The 26,276-nt window shown below is 45.3% G+C and overlaps 1 protein-coding gene across 1 annotated transcript; it reads right to left on the reverse strand.

The window, feature by feature from the left end:
* Positions 1-753: 753 nt before the first annotated feature.
* Positions 754-22,137, reverse strand: LOC144718934 (basigin-like). The gene is made up of 9 exons (XM_078594567.1): positions 21,894-22,137; positions 9,685-9,844; positions 4,943-5,034; positions 4,515-4,651; positions 3,335-3,445; positions 2,922-3,087; positions 2,724-2,742; positions 1,821-1,900; positions 754-1,508 (listed from the first exon to the last, which is right to left on the reverse strand). Exons 1-8 carry the CDS (start codon positions 21,988-21,990, stop codon positions 1,849-1,851), a joined length of 834 nt encoding a protein of 277 aa, XP_078450693.1. The 5' UTR covers positions 21,991-22,137; the 3' UTR covers positions 754-1,508; positions 1,821-1,848.
* Between the last annotated feature and the right edge of the window lie 4,139 nt (positions 22,138-26,276).

The raw sequence follows: 26,276 nt of genomic DNA on the forward strand, positions 1-26,276 counted from the left end.
GCATGTGTTAATGTTCGTCTCATTGTTGCTTCATTTAGTATTTTGTCTTTTAGAGTTTGTTGATTATGTCGTTCATTGCGATGTGTCCCATGTTTGTGTCACGTCTGATGTAAGCCGTTGGGTGAATGTGGTTCACTGTGTCCCGGCGTTTGTAGTGTCTCTCGTGTTTGTGTTGATGTTCTGTAGTAGCCAAGTGCAGAAACAACACGATGGCATCCCCACATGTCAGCAGAGCTTACAGGTTCCGAGCTGTAACTCCAGAGATGGAATAAGAGACCATGAGATACATGGAGCTGGATACAGAAATTAAACACGAGATGAACATAAATAGAGCAAGACTAGCGGATAAAACGGATTAAGAAACAGAGGAAAAATAACAGAGATCATGAAAAAGCAATACAGAAAGACGCCGACGAAAGGAGAAAACGAAACGAAGTGCAAGTGAGAAGGAGATATGGTGAGATGGAATGAGAGATGAACGAGGGAAAGATGAAAAAGCTGAGTGAGGCAAAGAGTAATGGAGAGGTAGAGAGAGAGAGAGAGACAGGCAAGGATAGGAGAAGAGGCAGGGGGAGATGCAGACAAGGAGGGAGGCAGCGAGAAAAATAGAATAACGAGAGCGCGAGTAGCAAGGCTGATTAAATTGGATAAGGCAGCTCGTTAAAACAAATTAAACCAAACTTTAAGAGGCACCAGGAAGTGTGAGAGGCGCCTCCCCAGGGCTGAGAGCCACCGAACCCGACATGAGTGGGGTTAAACATAACGCCCTTTACTAGACGCATACATATACATATGCTCACACGTACCACACTCGTGTGTATATATATACACACGTACAAACACAGATACAGCACTCGAAAACACTTGCACTTATATACATTTGCAGAAACAATTATTTGCCACGTATTATTACAGACTTTTTGGGCAAGTGCTACGAATGAGCATCTACTAAGGCCAGAACAGCACACAAGGGGGCTACAATAACTTTGACACACACGTACAATCACAAACAAAACCCTCCAAATCAGCATCAACAGACACCAAGCACCGGGAATAAACGAGGGGTTTCAGAGGCGCTTGTTCACATACTTGACATACGCAAGGGCCATTCAGCCATTTAACAAACACCCAATACAAGGATGTGAAAAGCAAGCCCCTCTGAGATGACAACTCACTGCCCTGACATGGCCATTTTGGGCCACCTTGTGGATGATGGTGCTGCCTATAAAGGGCGTTACGCTTTTTGGCAACGGTTGTGGCAGGCTGCAGGACAAAACTGCTGCACTGAAAGGCTGTTAAGGGGTTGTAAAGAGGTTTTAAAGAGGGTTTAAAAACAGTAATAAACTTTAAAAATCCCTTTTAAAAAAGGAACACATTTCCACTGTAAAGGACATTTTATGTATTTGAAAATGCTCTTCAATTGGCAACTTGTTTAATGGAGTTGTGACGAGACAACGGCGTGGTCTCGTCTCCTCTTTTGGCACTCGTGATGGGGCGATGGCACAGATCTGCACACACAGACACGCAAGGAGATAACACTCAACACCCCCCATCGCAATATCCTGCCTCAAAAGCACAACCACAGGTAAACCCATACACGTCATAGGAGAACATTACATCCGGCAGTGTTTATACTAGCAGGGTGATTTATTTTGAAATTGCAATGGTGAATAAATCTTGCATAAAGAGTGACAAGAATTCCCATTAAGCTTCGCACTCCACGATCCAGACACTACCACCCCCCCTTCCCCCCCCCCTTCTCTCTGCCTCCATCCCCTCCGCTAGTCTCCAAGCTGCTGGCCGTGCCTTCGTCTGCTCACCTTGTCGTGTCGTCATCAGCCCGAGTGCTCAGTTTCGCTGGCGGACACCATCCTCCTTCTCGCTGTGCATGTCACTCTTCCTGCACGAGACAGGGGGGGGCATGAGACGTGAGGCACAGGGAACACAAGACACGACATGGGGAACGAGATGAAACATAAGACACGAGGCAATGGAGACACGAGATACACAGGACTATGAGACAAAGGGACATGACAAAATGACTGCTACTAATATAACTACACAGGAACGTCACATCGGCATCATAAACACCATGCCCCATCTACATCTCGTCCAATACATCACATATCCAGCATCTGTACTATATAATCCATTTCACTAGCACTACACCATCTACACATAACTATATCAACATTATATACGCTACACAATCTACATATAAACTACTCACACCTAAGTCACACCATACACATTATCTCTGTATCATCGAGACCAGGGGTGGGGAACCTTTTTTCTGCCAAGGGCCATTTGGATATTTATAACATCATTCGCGGCCCATACAAAATTAAATTTACGTTGCTATGAAAAAAGCGCCTAGATTTATTGAATTTCGAGTCATGCGGTTGCCTTGACAGGGCCAGACCAAATGATTTTGCGGGCCTTATACGGCCCATGAGCCAGACGTTCCCCATCCCTGATTTAGACTGATAGCTACACTCCAGCATCGGGATCATTTAAATACACGCAATTTACAATACACCATCAAGATCATGTACACGATCTACACTGCATCAATCGCATTGTCTGATGTTATCATGTGATTTTGTAAGTCTTGGTTGGGGTTAAGCCTTGGTACTCAATGTCAGGGTTACGGACAGGTGAACGGGTCGGGCTCGGCTTTGGGTTAAGGCCAAGCTAAGGCTAGGTCACGAGTGGGTACTCACAGCGGCTTGGGCTCATCCTCTGCAGGGTTGACAATTCCAAGCAGCATGGGCAAGACAAAAGAAGATACACACACAGGCACACAAACAGGTAAACAAACTGTTAATCAATACGTCGCACGTGGTAGCATAACATTGCAATTAAGGTACAGGTGATTTTCCCCACTTTGCCTCGAATGCCCTCATGTCGCCATGTCTCACCCTGGATGACAACTTCCTTCTTAGTGGTGCGCTTCTCGTAGATGAAGATGATGGTGATCAGCACTATCACCTCCACGACGAGCCCCAGGAAGATCCAAACAGATGCCATGCGGCTGTGGATTCGCACAGCCATCACCGCCTCGTCACTGCCCACAGAGTTTGAGGCCTGGAGACACAGGGGCACATCGGGGCATGTTGATGGTAGCGATGGTGAGGACGTTGGTGATGAGGGTGATGGCGGTGTTGATGGTAGTGGTAACGATGGTGTCGAGTGGCGATGGCGATGGTAGTGGTAACGATGGTGTTGATGGTGGCGATGGTGTTGAAGGTGATGCTGGTAATGATGTTGATGACTGTGATGGTGACGATGGTATTTATGGTTGTAATGAAGGTGGTGTTGATGATGGTTGTACCCGGCAGGTGTAGTTCCCCTCATCTTTCCCACTTTCGACAGTGGCGATGGTCAGTATCGTGTAGTTCCCATGGGTGTGCACCTCCCGCCTGTCCGTGCCATTCTGCACCAGCTGTACATCACCATATCAACATATCACAACACCGCCATACACATATCAAATACATCATCAGCAAAACATCAACACGACACCAAAAAGTGTTGTTAACACGACGCTATTTTGGTCACATGGGAGTGCGTTGCTTCGAACATCTCACATGTGGCTACGAACAGGTTATTATGGGACTTTATTGCCGTTTGGAAAATCTAGTGACAGATCAGATGGTGATCAAAATAAAATACCCATGCCTGATATGCGTGCAATTGAATCACATATTCGGATATGTGGGATATGTGGGATTTATAAAAAAAATACATTCAGAAATATGCGGTACACATGATATAAAAAGGAATGAAGTGTTCAGTGCAATGGAGACATCCATATGTGGCAATTCACTGAACCACTGGGGTGGGGGGCGAGTGGTTCTGTGCCCAGTGGAGTACCACAGGAGAGGTGAACAAGTGGGAAGGGGGAAGGGAGAGACAAACCACCAGTTGTTGAGCCATGAGGAGATGGTCTACAAGACTGATTGATCATAAAGTGATGGACAGGCACGGGGCTTGGCTGTATTACCGTTGTCCGGGTGGATGGAGATTGTCCAACAGGTGAAATACTCTTCTTGGTTCTTTCGGTAAAGTCACGTAGAAGGGAAGTAATAAAATAATAAAAATAAAACATAATAAAATAATTCTCACGACGTTTCGGCTACAACGCAAGCAGCCGTCTTCAGGTGAAGAATGAAACACTGCCAAGCTTGGAGCGTATATATAAGCTTGGCAGTGTTTCATTCTTCACCTGAAGACGGCTGCTTGCGTTGTAGCCGAAACGTCGTGAGAATTATTTTATTATGTTTTATTTTTATTATTTTATTACTTCCCTTCTACGTGACTTTACCGAAAGAACCAAGAAGATGAATCCCTGCAGTCACGAAAGCTTTAAATCGAGGTGAAATACTGTACATGGTGGAAGAGCACAAGGAAGTAGATGATGGAGGAGGATGAGGAGATAGACCAAGAGGAGATGCACCGTTAGGAGGTGGTTGTGTGGACGTGTGTGTGGTTGAGTGATGTTGCGGACGCACGTTAAGGACCCCGTTGACTGTGTGGAACCAGGTCCAGTTGAAAGCTGGGAAGCCCGAGGCGATGCACTTGATCCGTGCAGTCTCCCCATCCGTGCGGCTCTCGTGGTGCTTCTTGTGCGGAGCGATCTTGGGCTCAGCTAGGGGAATAGACACGGCGACTATAACCGCAAGTTCCACAAACTCCAACATTTACTTGTCGTTGAAGTTAAGGTTCAGGGGGTAAGGTTAAGGATTCAGATTTAAGGTTCCTTTTAGGACACAACTCAAAAGGGACACTCAGAATGGGGGGCTCAGGCTAGGTTTTGGGTATGGATGGGGCTCACTATGCACAGGGATTTACGGTTTGGGAATGCATGGGGCTCGCAAAAGACAGAGTTATGCTGGTATCTGGGTTCAGGTTGGGGTCGAGGGGGCAAAATGAGACCCACTGGAGACGTTGATGAATGAATCCTTCTCGCCACTGTCGGTCTTGAAGATGCAGTGGTAAGAGCCCGCATCCGACATCACCGGCTTCTCGATGCTGGATGAGAACCGGTAAGAAACAGACACAAGTGAAGCAGCCTCGTGGTCAAAAAAGCTCAATTAGGGTCACGTCAGGTACACAGAGCCGGCACCACCCTGACCATGCAGGGTTTGAATCCGGGCACCAGGCACTCGTGATTTAATCTATTCTTAAGCACAGTGAGTATACGGTCTCAGCTCTGCCAATAATAACCTCGTTTAAAAAACCCCATCACATATATTTTGCTTTTTACTCAATTTATGATTTCCACAATGCCAGTGATTTTTACCCACCATGAGCCACCTTTCAATATTTAGCAATCTTGTACTTTACATTACAAATTAAGCCATTCCATGTTGCTCACACCTGATGTGACTTAAGAGTGTCAATTCAAATCCAGGGTCCTCCCTACAACACTTTGGACAGACTTGTACACAGACACACGCACGCACGCACGCAACACCTCTACCTTAATTTAAACAGAAAGCACTACAACACAGCTAATACACTTAATAAATCACAGGCGTGCAGTGTATTAAACATGTATTTTTATTTAAATGGAGAAAACTGGGAAACAAGGACTAATGCACCATGGGGGGTCATGAGGACGGAAGTTTGAAAACCCCGACCTCATTCATCCTTGCCCATCTAGCGCGACTAAAATGTGTAAATATATCAACAGACCGACACCGCGGCAAACACCCTTGGTGGAGTACGAGCGACCACCGTCGTGAGGTCTGTTGATGAAACACACCAATTCACGTGGCTCTATGGGTGTCACCTTCCTGGCCTGACATTACAACTTGGGATCTGATATCTGATGACAAGAGGTGGGGGAAGGGCGATATTTTATCCTGCAGATGGCAATAATAAAAACCCAAGATGAAATATGCTTAACTTGCTCATAAATACGATGAATGTGCTCGCACACACACTCTTAATATGTTGCGTTTGTACGAGAGTCGGAGGGCATAGATATGCAAGTCGGCTTGGGTGTTGATGAATTGGTTCCCAACCTGTAGCACGTGTACCCCTTGGCATACATGGGAAAACTCTACGGGGTACAAAAGACCATTCACGTAACGGTGGTGGTCACGCGGGGGAAGGTCACGCGGGGTTACTGAGCAGTGCTGCCCTGCACATGTGCACACTCGCAAATCTAAAGCGATATGGTGAAACATTGTAGTCACCCTGTGCATTTGTAATCCACAAGAAACATTCCTCAATCCCATGACAAAAATTATCTTGAGAATTCGACATCCAGTGAGCCTCAGCCTTCTTCCCACCACTAATGGTGACCCCCATTCATTCTATAGGTGTGATTTTTGTAAGTGTTATTAAAGTGTAATTATTAAACTGTAACCGATTACTTCATTGCTATTAAGTTATTCAGAGTTAACCAAACATCTCTGGTGTAAATTAATATGCAAATAGCAAAAATCTAGTGAGGCGAGCGTCAACGACTTACGACTCATCTAGTGTCAGCACGTGCCATTGTTGGTGTGTGCGAGTGCCATCTCGTGTGCCAACACACACACACACACACACCCACACCCACCCACACACACACACACCCACACCCACACACACACACCCACACACCCACACACCCACACACACCCACACACCCACACACACCCACACACCCACACACACCCACACACCCACACACACCCACACACACCCACACACCCACACACCCACACCCACACACACACACACCCACACACACACACACACCCACACACACACACCCACACACACACACCCCCCCACACACACACCCACACACCCACCCAAACCCACACACACACACACACCCACACACACACACATCCACACACACACACCGGAGGCCCTTGTCAGTCTGTACGTCATATTGTGCTGGGGCGGGTCTCCAAGATTGTTCTCCGCCTCTGCCCCCACATCAATCCCAGCCCTCTCAGACCTGGCACGACCCACTTGCAGTTATTTTTGGCGATGAAACTTGTCAGTTGCCCTTTATGGATTGGGGAATGGATGAGAGAGAGGCGAGGAGTCAGAGCCCCCGATTCTTACACTCGCACAGCAGCCAAACAACCTCGAGAGGGAACCTGCGGTGTGCTGTATCTATGGACAATGGCAGTGAGTCATGTCTGCAGGGAGGCGGTGGAGAAAAATCGGTTCTCGGTGAATGTTTTCATCCATAATTTCGGAGAAACCTCCATTATCCATGTTGACATAGAGGGTGTCGTGGGCAGATTCTGTTTCCAGTGTGGTTTTTTTGCAACATGTACTTTGTATGGAAACCTACTGATGGATACAAGCAGCCTATGGCAATGATTTCACCGCTTAGCTGGGTGGTCACCACCCTAGGCTGCATCTGGTGTTGTGTAATGTGTTGCCTCTGAAGAAGAACGTCTGCGACTCAATTGGACTCACTACATATGCCTTGTTACATGCCTTAAATAAGCCTTTGAAATGTTAAATCACAGAACTAATTCTAAACTCATTTCGATAGCCTTGCTATTCACACTACAAGGTGAACTTATGCCCTGAAAAGTGTTATTGCATAAGAAAATGCAATGTTTTATACTCCTAGTTGGAACCGTGATGGATTAATGGGAAAAAAAGACATTTTATTATGGCTTTGTGTAATTAGTGACCAACTGCATCTCTGTGGGCACAACCTTTGTCTCATACAATCTAGAGGTCTCATCTCATTCCACACAAAACCCATCTTGTGATGGAATGAAGACCAAGAGGAAGCAAAGTAAGAGAGAGAGAGGAAAACTACCGTAAAAGATGGCACCCGTGACATAATTTCACACGTAGAGGTGATACGGGTTGTGGCATCATAGCACAAATCGGGACGGCAAAGGCGTGAAGATGCCTTCATCCAGAAGTGGAGAGACAAGGACTGATGATGATTATAAATCAATGCCTCTTTCAACGGAACCCATATCTCATGTGGCACATTATCGTCTCGCTGCATGACCCCATGCGAAGTGTGGTGATGTACGACGCGGTGACACGTGGCGTGCGGTCACGATGCATAGGATGGCATGTGCTAAAATGGCCAGGCCTCCCTCCTTGACATTCCCACCCCCCCACCCCCCCGTCTCGCTAATGAAATCCGCGCACTCACAAATACCCACGCTCATCAGGGGCCATTCACGGAGGGGGTAAATGTCAGTGCAACCAGACACGCGGGGCTACTTATTCCTATCCCATGCATCCATCTCTTGTTGATTACGTTTTTTTTTATTTTAAACTCTAAGTTTGTTATGTTTCAAAGTGCCACTAAGCTATTTATTTCTATGCTCAGGAAATGGTATATCTTGTCTATTCAAGGACGCAACATTTTTCATAGAAACAACAAATCCTATGAATAAATCACTACAAAACTCATCACGCAGCTTACCATTCAATACCAGTGCCTAATATGGATAGTTGTTTGGCTGTATGTTTGGCAATAAAATACTTTCATTTAAATGTGTTGTAAGTTAACTCCATCGGAACAAAATCACGTGGGTGTTCATGTGTTTTCGCTTCTATGCGTGTTTGAGTTTCTTCAATATAAATCCCCAAACACAATGCAGGCTCCATTAATTGACAAGCTTGCTAGCTTGTTGTTGGCATATGCACCATTAAACCTTTCACCCATTCTGCCACCACCATCTGATTGTCATCTAGGCCAACAGCGCTGTGTTTATTGGACTCAACCCACAATCGTGAGGTCTCGAGTAAATCCCACTTGCAGGTCAACGAGACCCATCATTCCTCCATGGTCAATAAAACGGGTACTGCTTTGTGGGAAGTCTACAGTGTTCTTTTGTTCTTTCGGTAAAGTCACGTGACTTTACCGAAAGAACAAAAGAGTATGGATTCCCGCAGTCACGAAAGTTTTAAAAGTTAGAAGTCTACAATGATCGTTCTATCGATCGATGGAAATAGCTCCTTTCATCAAAATGTCAAACATTTACCAACAGCAATGAGCACCACCCATCCAAAAATGACACGTTAGTTCAAACGTACCTTATCGTCGCTGTCAATGCAAGAAGATAAGTGTTTTGTTTTAAATAATTTCCTTACAACCTGCAGAAACCACTGTACGACGTGTTGATCGTTACGGTGTGAGACGACTTGCTGTGTAAGCTACAGAGTAATATGTATAGTCACGTGTGTGCATGAATGGAGATAAGGATCTCACCACGTGCACAGGGACGAGGAAGCACACTGAGCTCTCACATTGGAGCTGAACACACAGGTTTTCATGGAAAAAGGGGCGCAGGTAGCCAAAAAAGGATTGCAGTGCCCAGCTGAGCTCCATGACTTAGCATTGTCACGATGATTTAGCTTAAATCAGACAAGACTGTTTCCCCATATAAACATTATTTATCAGTAGTATTTTTACGTGGTAAAAAAAACTATATTATGAGCTTGGGGACTCAATCAAGATGTATATTTCACCACTGCAGACGAAATGTCCGGAATACAGTTTAAAGGTCAGCAAAGAAATCTGGAGGATCAGAAGAGGATGCATACAATTGATTATTCAAAAGAGGTAGAGGGTAAAAGAAGAGGGTGATAATAGGAGATGGAGGGTCACAAACATGAGATTCACAATTTAGGTTAAAGGTTAGGGGTCAGAAGGGGTCAGATGGTTGGAGGTGTGGGGTAGCGTACGTGTGAGTCAAGGTTCGGGAGAGCAGATTGGAGTTCTTTCCATCCAGGGTATGGCCATCCTTCTCCCAGCGCCACGAATTCACAACCTCAGTGCCCTCCAGGGTGCAGCTTAGCACGATCGTCTTGTTCATTATGACCACCTCATTTGGTTCACTCAGCACTGCGGCAACAAGAGTGGGGGAGAATATTAGCAACATGTGACACACACCTCCATGCATTATGGTGTATGCGTGTGTATATGTCTTTGTGTTTGTAAATGTGTACACTCGTTTATAACGTGTACAGGCAGTCCCCGAGATTTGCGCTTCTCAATTCTGAACGTCCGCACTTATGAACGAACCGCCATAAGATTTTATTATTTTTAACCATCTGACTTGCGTACGTTCGGTCTTCCTTATGAACTGAACCGCGGAACTATTTTGTTTGGCGGAGAGATCCTCCGTGAGATATAATGAGTCCCAGCCAGTGAAAATAAAACATACATTTTTTTCATGTTACTTTATTTTATGTTTTTATTTACTATTAAGTATTTAAAATAGAGGATCACATGCCTATGTACAATATTTTTTCTTAACTATGAGTTCAACAGTGCATCCCTTTTTTGTTGAACCATAACACATTTTGTAACACTGACCGTATAAACAATTAAAGATTGAGTTCCGAGATACAGACAAATCGATTTACCAACAGGTCTCAGGAACGTAACCCATTCATAAGTAGAGGACTGTCCGGACATATATACATATGTAACTGTATTGCACAGCAGGATATTTTATCAGTCACATCACCAAAAGTAAAAAAGTTACTGAAATGATAATCTAAATCAGCCAGAGTGAAACACGTGAACACTCATACGCAACACATACATGCACAGGCATGCATACACGTACACACAAGCAACGAGGCAGGCACACACACACGCGTAGATACAAGCGCAAATACTCATACACGGACATTCAGATACAGACTTAAGAACATGTCTACACCAAAACAGGTAAAGGAACGCACACTTGTACTTACAAAATTACAGATAATATCATTAGAAATAAACTCTCTCTCCCAGCCATTAAACCGTTTGGACAAGTGCTGTTATGTTAGAACCCATTCAGGTCAGCAATGGTGTATGAAGGGGTGGTGTGGCCAGTATCACAATGGGTTGCCTTCTGTTTCCCCAGTGCTGAAGTTTACACACCACACTAGGCACTCATTTAAGGCTGATATGGCCTAGGACCGTTTTAGATAGTACTAGCAGTGGCTTAGAATAAAAACTCATTACCGAGTTCATAGCATTGTACACTAACCAATGCTCCTCACACAGAAACCACACACGTGTGCACATGCAAAGACAAACTCCCAAAAAACACATGCAAAGATGTGGACACGCACAAACAAACATTTTAACCCTGGAAACCAGAGGCAAGTGGTATTAGCAAGCGCCTATTAAGGACAGCCTGGTATACTACATGCAAACATTTACTCAGGCACTCTGACACACAAACAGATCCTACTGCACACCTCTCTCATTCCGAAATGCTCGTTCCCACATGTACAAAGGCAAAGATTCCCCGTATAGCCTGATTAGACTGTTGGGGCAAGTGCTGTTAGCAAGCACCTATTAAGGCTGGAACGGTACACGAGGGGGTGGGGGGCCAGGACCAAACCCTTTGTCTCCCCAGTGGCGATGTTTACACACCGCACCAGGTACTCATTTGAGGCTGAGTCGACCTAGGGGAGGCCTAGGACCGGTTCAGATAATCGGAACTGGTGTTGGCCGTGAGCGGGAATCGAACTCGGGTCACCAGGTTCGTAGCGCAGCTCACATGTACACACACTCTCACACAAACACGCACGTCTGCCCTCTCACACACAAATACAAAGGCATTTTAGCCTGCCTGATTACACTGCTGTTTGTTAGCGAGTGTCTATTGATGCAGACATGGCACACGAGTGGGTAGCAAGGTCAGCACCGCGCATGCATGACTGCCTGCATTACACGATCTCAATTCATGCCACTGGAGGTGCTGCCTCAGTGCTTCCATGGGCATTACGGGCCCCCCTAGGACAGGCAATCTGGCCTAGTTTGAACAAAGGATCACGGAGGCTTTTGCTCGTGTATCAATCTCCACACAGTCTTATTAATGATTCCCTTTAAGTACTCTTGAAAACCTCAATGATTCGCAAGACTTTTTTCATTCTGCATTGATATGTTTGGCCAATTCCATTAATAATTGTTTGGCTTGTGGGAAGCAGAGAGTATCGAAAGAAACCCCACACATATGAAGGAGTAACAATAAAAATTCCACGCAGATAGATTCAAGAATCCGCTGCTTTATTGTCATGTCTTACCCACCTCTCGGCCATCAAAGTATCCCATCATATCTCTCACAGAACAGTGCAGACATTCTCGTGTTGGAGACTGGCCAACGTAAGTGGATATCACACAGCTACTTCTGAGATCTCTTCTCTGGTCGAGAGTGGAAGGCAGCACACTTCCCACTTTCTCTAAATAGGAGGGAAGTTTCTCACACGACAGTCAACCAAAAAAATATTCTTAGAACTGGAATTTTGCCCATTTCAATTAAAAATAAAATGTAACTTCATGGGGTTTTTTTCTACAGTCATTGGAGACCAGGTGGAGACTTTTAACTTGCTATACAGTACTTGAGGACTCAGTTTAATCGCAGGGTGCTGCCTGGATTTGACCTCAGCAGTGGCAGATTAGCATTGACACTTGAGCAAGAAAGCCTGATGCTTGAATAAAACCCACATCTTAAAACATGCGAGCTCAACGCTCCAAAACATGTTTAACCTTCCAAGAAACACCCTCACCTCGTACCAAAATAAAGAAGCTCAGAGGTGCATCTCAATACAACCATTATGAGCCCCATGAGTGACCAAGCAATGGGAATTCAACTCGGGACAATGGCGTTGGCTCAGCGCCCATGTAGGAACACTATGAGCCCCCAGAGACACACGCACACACACACCAACACACACGTAACCAGCAGTTTTTTTAAAAAAATTATTACATTCTGTTCTCGGTTCCATGAATAGGCTAGTGACGCAAATGTCATTAGGAGATGAAAGTACGATCGGCGCCCCCAATAGCAGAGCACCCAATGACACACGCGCGTGACTCGCACGACAAATGGTTCCAGTGCTCTAGTTAAACCCAGGCCACACCATGGGGTGAGCAGTTTTGTCTGGAGTGGAACCCAACAATGACCGGCTGAGACATGCAACCGTAAGAGTTAGCGGCTTCATCGTGCGCAGTTCACGTCAACACGCCAAGCCCCAACACCCAGGACTCAAACTTACAATCTTAGCCGTTGCTGGCTCTGTGCCCATACAAGGACGTTATGTACCTCCTGTGAGACACCCAGACCATGGGCCTGAACCTAGGTATTCAAGGTGTTGGCCAAGTGCCAACTATGAACTTAAAAGATTAACCCCACTCCCCCATGATTTGATTGTTTGAAATCAGGGTCCCAATTATATTAAACTATCTATTGTTATTTTTCCGTCTCATTTGAATAGTTTTGTTTGCTCCATTAATCCAAATGCTACATTAGAATAGTATCTATATACTGTATAAGGGAAATTTGTGAATATGTGTGTCTGTTCGAAATGTTTAGCATACTTTCCGACATGCAACAAACTTGAAATTTGGCATGTAGGTCGCTTCCAGACTGTACAGACTTTTGTATTTTTTTTGGGGGGGGGGCGCAATGATGGATATATTTTGCACAGCAAGCGAGCGGTAACGTCATATCTGTGATGTCACCCGCATGCGGCAGCGTCATGCAGTGTGCCTGCTGACGTCACGCATACCCCCCCCCCACCCTCCGCGTAGGCCGTGTATTAATCCAAGACAAGAATCCAAGTCTCGGGCGAAGCCGGGTAGCAAAGCTAGTGTACATATAATTTCACTACATTAAATAACTAATAAACCTCTCAGCTAAAAACTGCACTCCGAGACATTTCGTTACTTCTGGGTGCAATATCAATTCAAAGTATTTTGTATTACTATTAAATTAACAGATTATGGCTACATGTGTAGTGTTATGATAAACCTCCTGAGAGAGAGATACCCAGCACCAGGGCTTGAACTCAGATTCTCAACAACACGTTCTGGCTCCAACATAGCCACTACAAACCTCATTAAACATTCACACCCAGGGCCTAAACCAAATCCAATTATATGCGTTGGCTTAAAACCCAGCAAAAAGTTAATCTTGTTTTTCTTAAAATTAAATTTTTCGCCACGAGTTACTAAATTATTCCAGGCAGTAACTGTATCAGGAATTTAACCTTCCTATTTGTCCATAATGCAGGTTTTATTTTGAGCTCGCTGGTTTGGGGGTGTCAGCAACTGCCGGTCGGTCAGCTCCACCACCTTGAATAATGAATAGGTGACCTTTGAAATAACTGGATGTAACAAATACAAACATTAATGAAATGTGTTTAATGATTAAGTGAAAAAACTACTTGAAAGAACTCCTCTGGGTTTTCTACAGCCAGGCCAAACAAGGCAGTTGCAACAGGCTAGACATTCATTTCACCACTGTCAGGACTTTGTACAAACTTTTTTCAGATTGGCCCTCTCAGATAAGTATTTTCACCACACTAATCGCTAGAAAAGCTGGGAATTGTTAATTCCAACAGAAAAATATAAATAAGTTACTTTGCTTTAATGCTCTAGCGCATACGAGCTGTGTGATTGTGAGTGAAATGCACCATTATGTGCTCTTAACCATCAGGTTCTCTGTTATGAAATGCTGAATGTCTTTAAATGTGTAGTGACTGTGAATGTCAGTGTGTGGTGCCGGGCTTACGAAGCCACGGCAGATGTGTTGGCATTATGTGTAGCCCACTTACTGGGCGTAGTACCAGCCCTAGCGGGGCTTGGGTGAGCGCTGGTCAGTGCGGAGGCACCACGTACAGTGTGCGGTGAGGGCTCCCGGTGAGGGAGCGATAGAAAGTGTCAGCCAGCCAGGGTTACATTGGGGCATGATACGCTGGTTGACCTGTCGACACGTGACCGGATGATATTGGAGGGGGGCCACCGGTGGACGGGGGCCGCTGGGCGGTCACGTGGTATAAAGGAGCTCTCGGGAGCCTTCAGGAAAGAGCTCGAGAGATCTAGAAGGTGGGCGGGGCGAGGGGCGGAGCCAGCCCCAGCCCAGGGGGATATAACGGGGCTCCGTGAGGGGCTCGGGGTTCTCCGTGTGGCTGGTGATGAAGATCCACGTCGGGTAGAAGAAGCCAAAAAGCCACGCGGTCCGGAACCCAGCTCGTGGTCCGGGCCGGGATAGCGAACTGTGTCTAGTTCTGCCGTAGCGTGGTTAGATGAGCATTCAACACCCAAGTGTAGGTTGTGTTATGTTGTGTTGATTTATTGAATAGTGTTGCTCCCAAGACAATGTCTACGACTCGGTTGGACTCACTACAAATGTATACTTCTTAAACCCCAAGTACTCGCAATGTTAATTTCCATGCAAAAAACGAGAAAATATCTAACATTTACCAGCCACAAGGGCAGCCAAGGTCAAAGAGGATAGATATGGTGAGCATTAGCTTTAAGCAGAAGGATGCCGCAAATCCGGCAACGATCAGAATGAGAAGCAAAGCCGACAATAAAAGGGCAAAGAAGACCAACATTCATAGAATTTTAATTTTCATCTGAGATGTACATAGCCAACTATACAAAGAAAAGCATGCTAATTTAACAGTTAGGCTTTCCGCCAAATTGCCTGATGAAGCTGGTTGTAATCACAAGTGAAACGTCGTACTCAAATTGTAAATGTTGTGGGTTTACTCGCCATTACACCGATGTGCGGAAGTAGTGGTGAATTGGCACGTTTTTTTCACTGTGAAGTACCGTTGAGGACGCTTGACACCGAGGTTGAGGCACACGTATATTTATTTGTACAAGTGGTCACAACAGGACAGCACTAGAGGGGGTATCGGCCCCCTCACCCGGATAGCTGGGGATACTCCGCTAGCTACCCCTGACCTGCCTCTGAGTCCTCCACTAATGGGCTAGGGGAGGCTGTCTGGCCCGACACTGGTTAGTCGGGCTACGGTACCCGGAGTCCCAGAGACTAACTCTGGTTCAGGGGACCACGCCGCTGGCTCGGTCCTGCGCGGCCCTGACAAGGGCGGCGTCCCAGGGGAGTCCAGGGCTTCTAGCTAGACGATCTTCAGTCTTCCTCCTTCATCCTAATACTGAGCCCCGATCTCTCCGGCTCATCCCCCTTTATACCCCTCAGAGGATCACAACTCCGGGCAACCCCCCAGGCTGCCCGGTGCGGACGTCGTTGCGGGCACCTCCCCGTTAGCACTCACGGAGCCCCGCCCCCTGTGCTTGTTTCCCGTGTGATCCCATGCATACAGCCCTACACATACAGCCCCTCCGTAACAGCCCTACAACTGCAAAAGAGGCCCGCCCCGCCTTCATTAATATTCATGCCCGCGTAGAAATTTACACTAACGCACTCCACATGCCGCACCCCTCCCCTCATTAATAATTATGAGCAGGTGACGTCACTACACATGGGGCAACCCCCCCCCCCCTCATTAATAATCATGAGCTGAACAATTTTTCTATTGAATATTTCCAATTTACTGCAATATACACCCGTCCTTGGACGGGCAAAAGGCTAGTAAATGATATAATTCAGCTCGACCTTCCTCTGCGTTCGTGTTAAAATCCACCCACACGTGAATATTTATGAGGGGGGGTGGGCCTCATGAAAAGTGACATCACGCGGGGGGGGGGGGGCTCATGTGGATTGACGTCACACGCGGGACACACACATTCTTGGCTCATTATCGTAGTAATTGGCTGTCGGGTGGTGTGGCGAGTTCACGACACATTTATACTTAGGCTATCTAACCCAAAAACCTTTATTAATCAGAGCATGCTAAGAGGTCAATTCAAAGTCAACACGTCTCACAAGCGTGAGGCAGTGTTCATCTTTGTTGGTAGCCTTAAGCATAGAAGAGCTCAATCTCCCCCATAAGGCAACCTGCGAGAAAAAAACTAAAAAGACTGTTGCCAGCAGGTGGACACGGGAGAGTGAGAGGGCAAGGGAGTGGACGAGTGATCAGGCAGGCGGACGAGGAGGCAATGAGCAAAAGGGTCGGTGAGCAAGTAGGCGAATGAGTGGGCGAGCAAGAGAGTAGAGGAGCAAGGGAACACGCTGCAGCCATATTCTGCCGTTTAACCTTTACCCAGCCAGATTAGTGAGGCCCCCAGTGGCTGGTAAATATAACCAGGCAAGTGAAGAATCAAGGGTATCAGGTTAATGGATTCCCATCCGGGGTTCTCTCCCCTTGTTCATCTCTCAATGCATCTCACTATGGGTCTCTCTCAATGATAATAAATGTACAGCTCTTTGTCAGTCAGCTGCTGTCAGAGAGCTTCCCTTAAGCCATGTCAGTTATCGGCATTTGTTTAATCAAACCTCAACACACTGCATAGTGTGGTTTGGTGAAAATAGGGCCCAGGACCGGTTCAGAGGCCACTGTTATCTGCGGCAAACAATGAAACTCAGGTCCTAATTTTATTCCCACAACGGATTCCGATTTTTTTTTTACTAGGTCCACTGTTATAGCATGTAGTCCACCACTAACAATCCACCCAACAGAAGATAGAGTCTACGATTTAATTGTAATTTTGCCTTAAAATCTATACATTTAAAACGTCACAAAGCCAGACTAATTGAGGGGGGGGGGGAATAGGTTTTCCGGTTATTGAGGGAGAGAGGCAAGCCCGGAAAAAGGAAAATAATGTATTAACTATCCCTTAAGTTTCATTGGATTTACACCATTAGCAGTACCTCACGTGTGTGTTTAACGCTTATGGATAATTACATTCCTCCGCACCTCCGATCAGCACGGTTGGCTACGTACGGTGCAAACGAAGTTCCATATACATACATAACAATACAAATGTATTAGTGTACATAGTACTGTACAGTTTAATCCGAGCCACCTGGTCATCACCCCGATTTTTCTGTTTGCGCGTAGTCACTTTAAGATGTTTTCTTGTTCATATTTTAGTTTTTTGTTTGTTGCGGTTGCACCCGATTCAAGAGCCGAATGGCTCACAGGGCTATTACCAAATCAATGAAACTGAAATGAAACTGAAACGAAGCAGAGGTGGAAGGCTTGAGTCTTAAACCAAATAAACTTAGACGAGTATTGCAACCCAAGAAAACAAAAGTCTGTATACCTAGAGTACTATCCGACTGTAAACTATACTCTAAACGGACCCCTGCTTCTCTACAATGACTAATGCTCTACAACTGATTGGCAAGTACCTTTACACATCAGAATCAGATACTACAGCTTGATTTGCCTCCACCAAACAGCTCATTCAAAATAAAGATGTCCAGTTCTCGAATAACTTGTGTTCCCCCATGACGTAGTTCTTTCTACATTCACGTTTGGTCATTTTAAATCAGTTTACTTATCAATTTGACGATTGCTTGTGTTGCGATCGAGACGTCGTGATTTTTTTAATTTTTTCTATCTACGTGGCTTTACCGAAAGACCCAAAGAATATAATTTCAAACCAGTAAGCAATTCAAAGTCAACTCCAAGAAAACTGCTCATACATAAATAATTCATATTCTTGGTTCTTTCGGTAGTCACGTAGAAGGGAAATAATAAAATAATAAACATATTGTATTTCCCTTCTACGTGACTTTACCGAGAGAACCAAGAATATGAATCCCTGCAGTCACGAAAGCTTTAAATCAAAATAAATCATTCATGTCAACTTTTTTAAAACGTCTCTATTTATATGAAAGCCTAGAGTACAAAGTGCGATATCCAACGGTCTCTCTCTCCATCATCTTCTGCTGTGCTCTGAAGAAGGGCCAATTTACACATCGGTCGACTCTAGAACCTTCCCTGGCCAGGTCTTAAAGGCCATAATTCACTCTGGGACCACCATGCAATGGCACTCAACGAATCGACCTTCTGTGCACAAAAAGAGATGGGAGGGCAGCGTAGTGGAACCGTGCTGAGGTCCACAACAAAAACTATGTTGCAGACTCAACACAAAAGCTGAAGGGATTCGACCTGTCCTTGACACAATGACCCACAACGAACAGATTCTCTACCTCAACCAGATGTTGTGCCTCCTTGCTCCACAAGTGGCAGACTTGAGTCCACAATGTGACTTTGGAGAAGGTAACCAAACAATGAAACAAATCGACTCTTGTTCGTAGAAATACTTTACAGCAGTGGTTCTCCAAGTGTATGCCCAGACCACCAGTAGTCTGCGACAGTCCTCCAGATAACCCGCGGGGTGATACAAAGGCTGGTTGATCCAGAAATAATGACAATATTTAACATATATTTAATTTTCAAAAATTAAGTTGAGCAAACTACCCTGAATTTGTATTTAAAGCTTTCGTGACTGCAGGGATTCATCTTCTTGGTTCTTTCGGTAAAGTCACGTAGAAGGGAAATAATAAAATAATAAAAATTTACATGATAAAATACAATTCTCACGACGTTTCGGCCACAACGCACACAACGCAAGCAGCCGTCCTCAGGTGAAGAACAGGTCTGTCGGAAAGACCTGTTCTTCACCTGAGGACGGCTGCTTGCGTTGTGGCCGAAACGTCGTGAGAATTGTATTTTATGTTTTATTTTTATTATTTTATTATTTCCCTTCTACGTGACTTTACCGAAAGAACCAAAAAGACAAACTACCCTGCTTAAACTACTCTAACCATAAGATCTAAATGCCCCTCACCCCCCTAAAAAACCTTATAGCCGCGTATTAAAAAATATTATGTTTCCGAAATATGGATCGTTTTGTATTACTGGTATTTAGAGATAAGTGAATGCGTTTTGTCATCAGGGGTAGAGGGTGGGGGTTGGGTGGTCCGCAGAAATGTTTTCATCGACAGAGTGGCCCAGGTGCCAAAAACGCTTGTGCTGTGGCAGACCACAAATAGTCTGGCACAGTACAACCTGGTTACAAAGACTAATAATGCCCCAGAAGAATTTGACAGTCAGCTGCAGTGGGAATACAACCTTTTGCAACAGGTGAGCATCTCAATTGGACCGTCACACAATGATACAATGAGTCGACCACATACACAAAAGGCAATCGATAATTTTTACATTGGAACGAACGATTATATCCAATACCCCCATCCACAAACATGCAACTTAAGACGCTTATAGATTTCTAACAGATTATTATCTCGCTCTGTGAGACTGCAGATTTCCCATGTGTCCCATGCAAGCGATGTCATTAAACTCAATCGGCTCCCACCTGTCTAAAACAGTGGTGGATGGATGTGACTAGGTAAGGCATGCAAACAATGTAGACCCATTTTCTGAAGGTCACCTTGTGGTTAAAGTTGTTTCATTACTATACAGTCACGTGTGCACACCCACGTGCAATGGTGACCTTTATGAGCAGACAAGAGCCCACTTGGGACAGAATTTCAGTTTTCAAATGAGTCCTAAGTTTCAACAAATGCGTGCATGTATGCATGTAAACAAAGACAATGTAACTTTCATACATGAGCAGTAAAGAATACATTAATGGCTGTATTCAATAAGTACTGTAACAGATTCCAACATGTAAACACAAAGATACAAAACACGTATTTTACATAGTACATTCTACCAAAGTATTAGCTCCCATGCAAGTGAGATCATTGCATATGTACATGCCTTCGCATGCGCACACGAATATGTAATTACAGTACGTATACACAAAACACTGAAATACAAGACGTACGAGGCTAAACAACACACATGTAGACGTAAGAGAACCCACGCACACATCACCAAGTAACCCCCCCCGTGTACACAAGCCAAACATGTGTACACATACACCCATACACAGATGGGTAAATGTGGTTTTGGGGTCTCAAATGGATCTTTATTAAACCAGGTCCTCACTTCTTTCAAATGATATGACCATAGCCTATTGGATAGAAGCTTACATTGTCATGCTTTATTTGAAGAAATGCCTTAAGTGGTTAAAGGACTTGCTTGCAAGAAATGTTATCTATTTAATCACTCTCAATCGGTCCCTTATTAAATCAGTCTCTCTTATACGGTCCTTAAATGTAAGTTGCTTTTTACATGGTTCGCTATTTAACAAGACGCGCAAACGCACCAATATTTATGAATACTTCTCTCTGAACTAGTTCTCATTTACTCAGATTCTCATTTAACCACTCTAATCTGATTAGGGTTAATAAGTCTTTTCCATGACTACTTTAATTAACCAGACTCTAGGGAGGCATCAACCAGACTTGCTCCGAAATTGTATTAATCATACTCCCCCACATGTTCATTTATTAAATAGACTTTAATCTGGTCTGTAAGCCTTTAATCAGAATCCCATATGGTATTTTAACCAGACTACTGCATTTACTGTATTTAACCACATTATATATTGGACACTTATTCCCCCTTTTCTTATAATCCTAATATTATCATTCATGTGGTGGTGTATTTATTTAACCGGTCCCTGGCCAAATAAATAGGTCAGAGTCCGGTTAATATGCCACGTGGGAATCTGGGCAAGGGCTCGTGTGAGCTGTTGATAACTCAGGTTAAAGTCGAGGTTAAATAATGGACATCGTGGAGGAGGTGTCTTTGTTCAACGCAGGAGCACGTTGTGAAGCCTGGATAAATATAACATGCGATGGCCCGGCTAAGTACTGTATTGTGGAGGAGACCCGTTAACAACACCGCAATACATCAGATTACAGGGGTTAAATGAAGGACCAGGTGAGTGAAAATCGTCCAGTGTGCTTGAATAAAAGGACAGAGTCGTGGTGATTAGAGGCCACCGCCACCACTCGCAATGTTCGTACACAAACCATGCGCGTTGCATCACCGGGCACTCGACCTTCAACAGCTCGGGTTTGAACCCCCCAATGTCGCCGCATCTCGCCTCGTGTTTCCCGTACGAACTCAGCTGACCCCGGCCACACCAACGTGGAATTCCCACCACCACTGGCACCAATATTTGACACTCATTTACCGGCACGTTCAAAGCAACCCACGTCTCGGCGTATCCCCCCCCACCCCCCACAACCACCACCATCACGCCCGTTCCCCGCCGTGTATTTAATCGCGAAGCTGTAAGTCGTAGTGTTATTTAAAGTACAGTACGGACGGGTGCTTCGCTTATTAATTTCAACTCAATTCTTTACCCGACGACGCGGTGGAGCGGTCGAGCAGCAGCAGCAGCGTCAACGTCGTCGACAGCAGCGACGGCAAAGAGCCGGTGGGGGAGAGCAGCAGCCTCATGTCGCCGGGCGGTCTTGTTCGGTTGCCGACGTTGAAAGAAGATGTGGAGAGAGCGGATGGGAAGTCGACTGGTCGCTGTCGTGGCCGCTTGCGATGTGCGTGGTGGTGGTGGCGGTGGCTGCCGCGATTGTGACGGAGGGCAGGGGGCGAGAGCGCGCCGAGTGAGAATGCACCGCTGTTACCTCCCGTGACCTCCCCCCCACCAGACCCCCCCCCCCGCCCTGAGCGCCTTCTCTCCCCCGCGGACACGTGCGCATCATGAGCTCGTTTTTAGTATTGCCTCATGCGCCATCAATCCCCCCTTTTCTTGCGACATGTCCCGCTCAAACCAGTCTCTTTTTTCACGAAAGTCATCGCGATGTCGATTTAAAATGGGTATGTTCTCGAATACACGCGTTCCTCTTTGTGCCTCGGAATATAAGTAAAATCGTACACATACGTCCGCCAATGACACTGTCTTAAAGTGACAATTATATGAGAGGCGACGTTTCGGCTCATGGCCCCCCCAAAAAAAACCCCCACGAAAACGTGGATCGGAAACGTGGGCTGGACTACGCAGGTGCATGTCGGTGCGTCTACGCACCGCGCGTTTCCCCACTGAGGCCCCGCATGGAGAAGAATCGTGCTGCAATAATCGATCAAGTAAATAATCGATCAAGTAAAACATTCCTTGATCGAATACGTGTCTTTATACAATACACAGTAGATCATCGATTATCCCGGCGGCTTAGGGGGGAGGAAGGGGGGCACCGGATTTTCGAAAAAAGCCGGATAATCGCATCGTTATTTTTGCACATTCGAGCATGACATTGTGTTTTTAGCTGTTGCGTTTCTGGGTTTTTTGGGGCTTTGAATTTGCTAACGATAGGAAATCGCCATAAATAAACATACAAATAAATATCCTGTAAAAAAGTTCATGTATTTCCTGTCCTGTACTTACCACTCCGATCTCTAAGACTCCGCATTGGATTGATTAGGGCGGGTGTAGAACTGGAGGCGGTTACCCAGTCTGACTCCGACTGCGATTGTATATTGCTCGCTAACGCAATCGAACACGTTGCTTTAAAGGCGCTCTTGTTTCAACAAGTTGATGTATTTGACCATCGCCGGACTTGTCCAGCCCCGAGTCAAATTTTCGCCTGATCGCGCTGTATATTTTCAGTTTTAATTCGTTATTTAGTCATGAAACATGTATCGACGTGCAGTATTTTCAAATATTTTTAAGTCGTATGTAGCGTATAGCGTACTGTGTATAATATTTGACGCTGAAATAAAGCGTAGATGCTTTTTTTTGTCACGCACGTGGTGCCGAACGCCAGATTGATGACAGACTTTGGAGCAGTTTTCTGGCGATTGCCCCGATTGCATGCCGGGTTTGCCGGATCGGCGGATAATGTTGGAAGCCAGAATATCGCACGCTGGATAATCGATGATCTACTCTTATTTTATATCAAGATTTCGCCGTTTACGTGCTCATTGTTTCTCGACAAATTTTCATCATTTACACATTTCACGATGCCAGTTCGATAATAATCACTTTACATAATAATCACTTTACCTTGATGTATTCTATAAGTGAGTAAACCATCGTAAAACCGTGTTTATAACGTATAACTTTTAAATGTTTCATAAGCTAGTCACAATGCATATATTCATCAAGCAAAATCTATTTATCTCATGATAAAACTTCAGAAAATAATAACAATCATCAGGAAAATACATGCGTGTAAGACTATATTATTTACTTGTGATGCACATTACATACAATAAATGATACGTTCATAATTACTTTTCACCATGTGCTCATTAGGGGCCGTCCATAAATGACGTCACGCGATTTTGGACGATTTTTGACCCCCCCCCGCTCGTCACACGGCCTCACAAAAAGTCTGACCCCCCCCCTCAAATATGAAGTCACAAAGCTCTGCTCACCCCCCCCCAAATAAAACATGCTTCAAATTGCTTGAAACTATTGTCATTGTAGTGCGTACTTAATGTGGCGCTGCACTCTGATGTTGTAGGAGAAACATTAAAAAGTCTATTTAATTAAGTAGAACGTGTTGTCTATATTTATTTAAAGTTGCGCATTTTGATGTGACGTCACATTTCTCACCCCCCCCCCCTCGTCACAGCGTCACAAATGTCTAACCCCCCCCCCCGCCCCTAGGTGCGTGACGTAATTTATGGACGGTCCCTTAGAAACTGACCTGACCTAGGAGAGGTCCAAGATCGGTTCACAGGCCACTGATGTTAGCCGTGGCCAGGAATAGCAACTCAGGGGCCCAGGTCCTAGAACAGCGTTAAGAACCTGGCCAACCACATTCCAACACAATCACTGCCAATTAACACTAAGTTATGGTCATGTCACCCAAGGAATTTAAACCAGGCTAGGTGCACCCTGAGGCCGCTTAAAGTGCCAAAGGCTCGCTGGCATGAGGTCATTGAAATTGGGGTCAACTGACAACCGCACTGCTTGTCCTGCCCATTTCCCCATACACACGGAGCATTTGGCCAATGTTGGTCCAACCACATGCCGACATTGTCCCAACATGGATTGTTTACACCGTTGTGCTGCATCGTCTTCCATCTCTAGCCTGCGCCGCACCAATTTACCTCTGTCAAGCCCAGGGGTCAGCATCAACATGCACGTAACTAGAAGGGCTATTTTTTCGAATATGGTCAAAAAACTCGATATTTCAAGAGCTGCAATGAATGTGAATAACGTCACGAAGCAGTCTTTAACGAGCCGCATGCGGCTCCAGAGCCACAGGTTGCCGACTCCTCGTCTAGCCAAACAGAATAGTCATGGGCCCAGACCAAAAAACACACTTATTGGTACCACCTGAGGTGGCAAAGTCTGCTTTGATTTTTGTAATCCTCCATGTGTGTGGGACATTCTGATATGATAACCTTTGTGGAGTGGCAGCTTAGTTGTAGTTGCCATGACTTCTATACCATTTGACAGGCGTCCAGAACGATGAAATGGGCATTATTACTGAAAAACTACCGAGACCAAAGCCAGGTAGGTCACAAACTACTCTTTATTGGTTTAAATACACAATTAAAACACAGGATAATAACGAATACCATAGTGAGGTAAGGAACTACTTTAATATTATAAACATTGACATTCGCATACACTTAGTCAATGATGCATGTAATCCCATATATATCGTTAGTGATGGGTATATGTGAAGAAGGCTACATTATTGTTATTAAGCTCTGTGTGTACTTAGATGGTGTTAACAAGGGTAACCAAGTCCAGAATCACCACACTGTGCATCAATGTATACTACTACTATCACAGTAATACCATCAGAATCACCACCCTGTCACTCATCAAACTGCTCGTCTATCTCGTCATCTGACTCCCCGAGTTCAAAGTCAGATTCTGGATCATCCTGCAGTTTTTGGTTACTGCAGGTCTGTAACCTGCACATGTCTGTGCATGTCAGTCCATTTGACAGGCACGTGCAGCTTTGGCATTTTGTATGAACGCACACACTTGCATGCTAGCAGTTCCAAGACCACATCTGGTGCGGGTGAGGAGCACATGCAGTAAATGGCCAGCTTGCCATCATCGTCTGTCAATCCATACTCAGTAGGGCTTGACACCACAGGGTTAGCATGCAGACAGCACTTCCAGATTGCTGCCTGATAGTTGGCTCGTTGAACATGCGTGAAGAGACAGTCTCTACATGGTGGCAGCTGGCTGGACTCGACTTCTCCCCTTTTGGTGCAGAAGAGCTGGTAGCGCAGTTTGTTCACCTCACCAGTGCTGCTATTAGCAACATACATTCGACAGGTGAACTGCTCAATTTTCTGGAACAGCTCATCACATTCCATGACTGCCCCAGTCGACTTAACGTCTCTTGACAAGAAGTGCCCTTTCTCACCATCTTCAGGGCATTCAGCTTCCCTCGACCGGCGAATGCACTGACAGTGTCGCAGCCTGTGAAGGCGTGTAAGCCAATTAGGCTGTCACAGATGCTGTCTCCAAGTGACTTTGCGAGTTTGCTTATATCGACAAACTGTGTGCGGTTCTGTGTCCCACACTTCTGGTAGATGGAACAGGTGATGTCCTGGAAGCCAAGACAAAGCACCATGACACCAGTGTCCTCAGCTGTGATGATAACTGCTTTTGAGCCCACATTTGCTGCATGCACTGCATGCAGGAGCAGACGGGTGTCAGCTTCTTCATGCGTGGAGTGCAGCTCTGCTATTTCCTCACACTCATCTTCTGTCAACGTGTAGCAGATTTCCTCACAGATCATGCACAACACCTT

The sequence above is a fragment of the Lampetra planeri genome, chromosome 5, assembly GCF_965212315.1.
Source record: "Lampetra planeri chromosome 5, kcLamPlan1.2.h2, whole genome shotgun sequence".
NCBI lineage: Eukaryota > Metazoa > Chordata > Hyperoartia > Petromyzontiformes > Petromyzontidae > Lampetra > Lampetra planeri.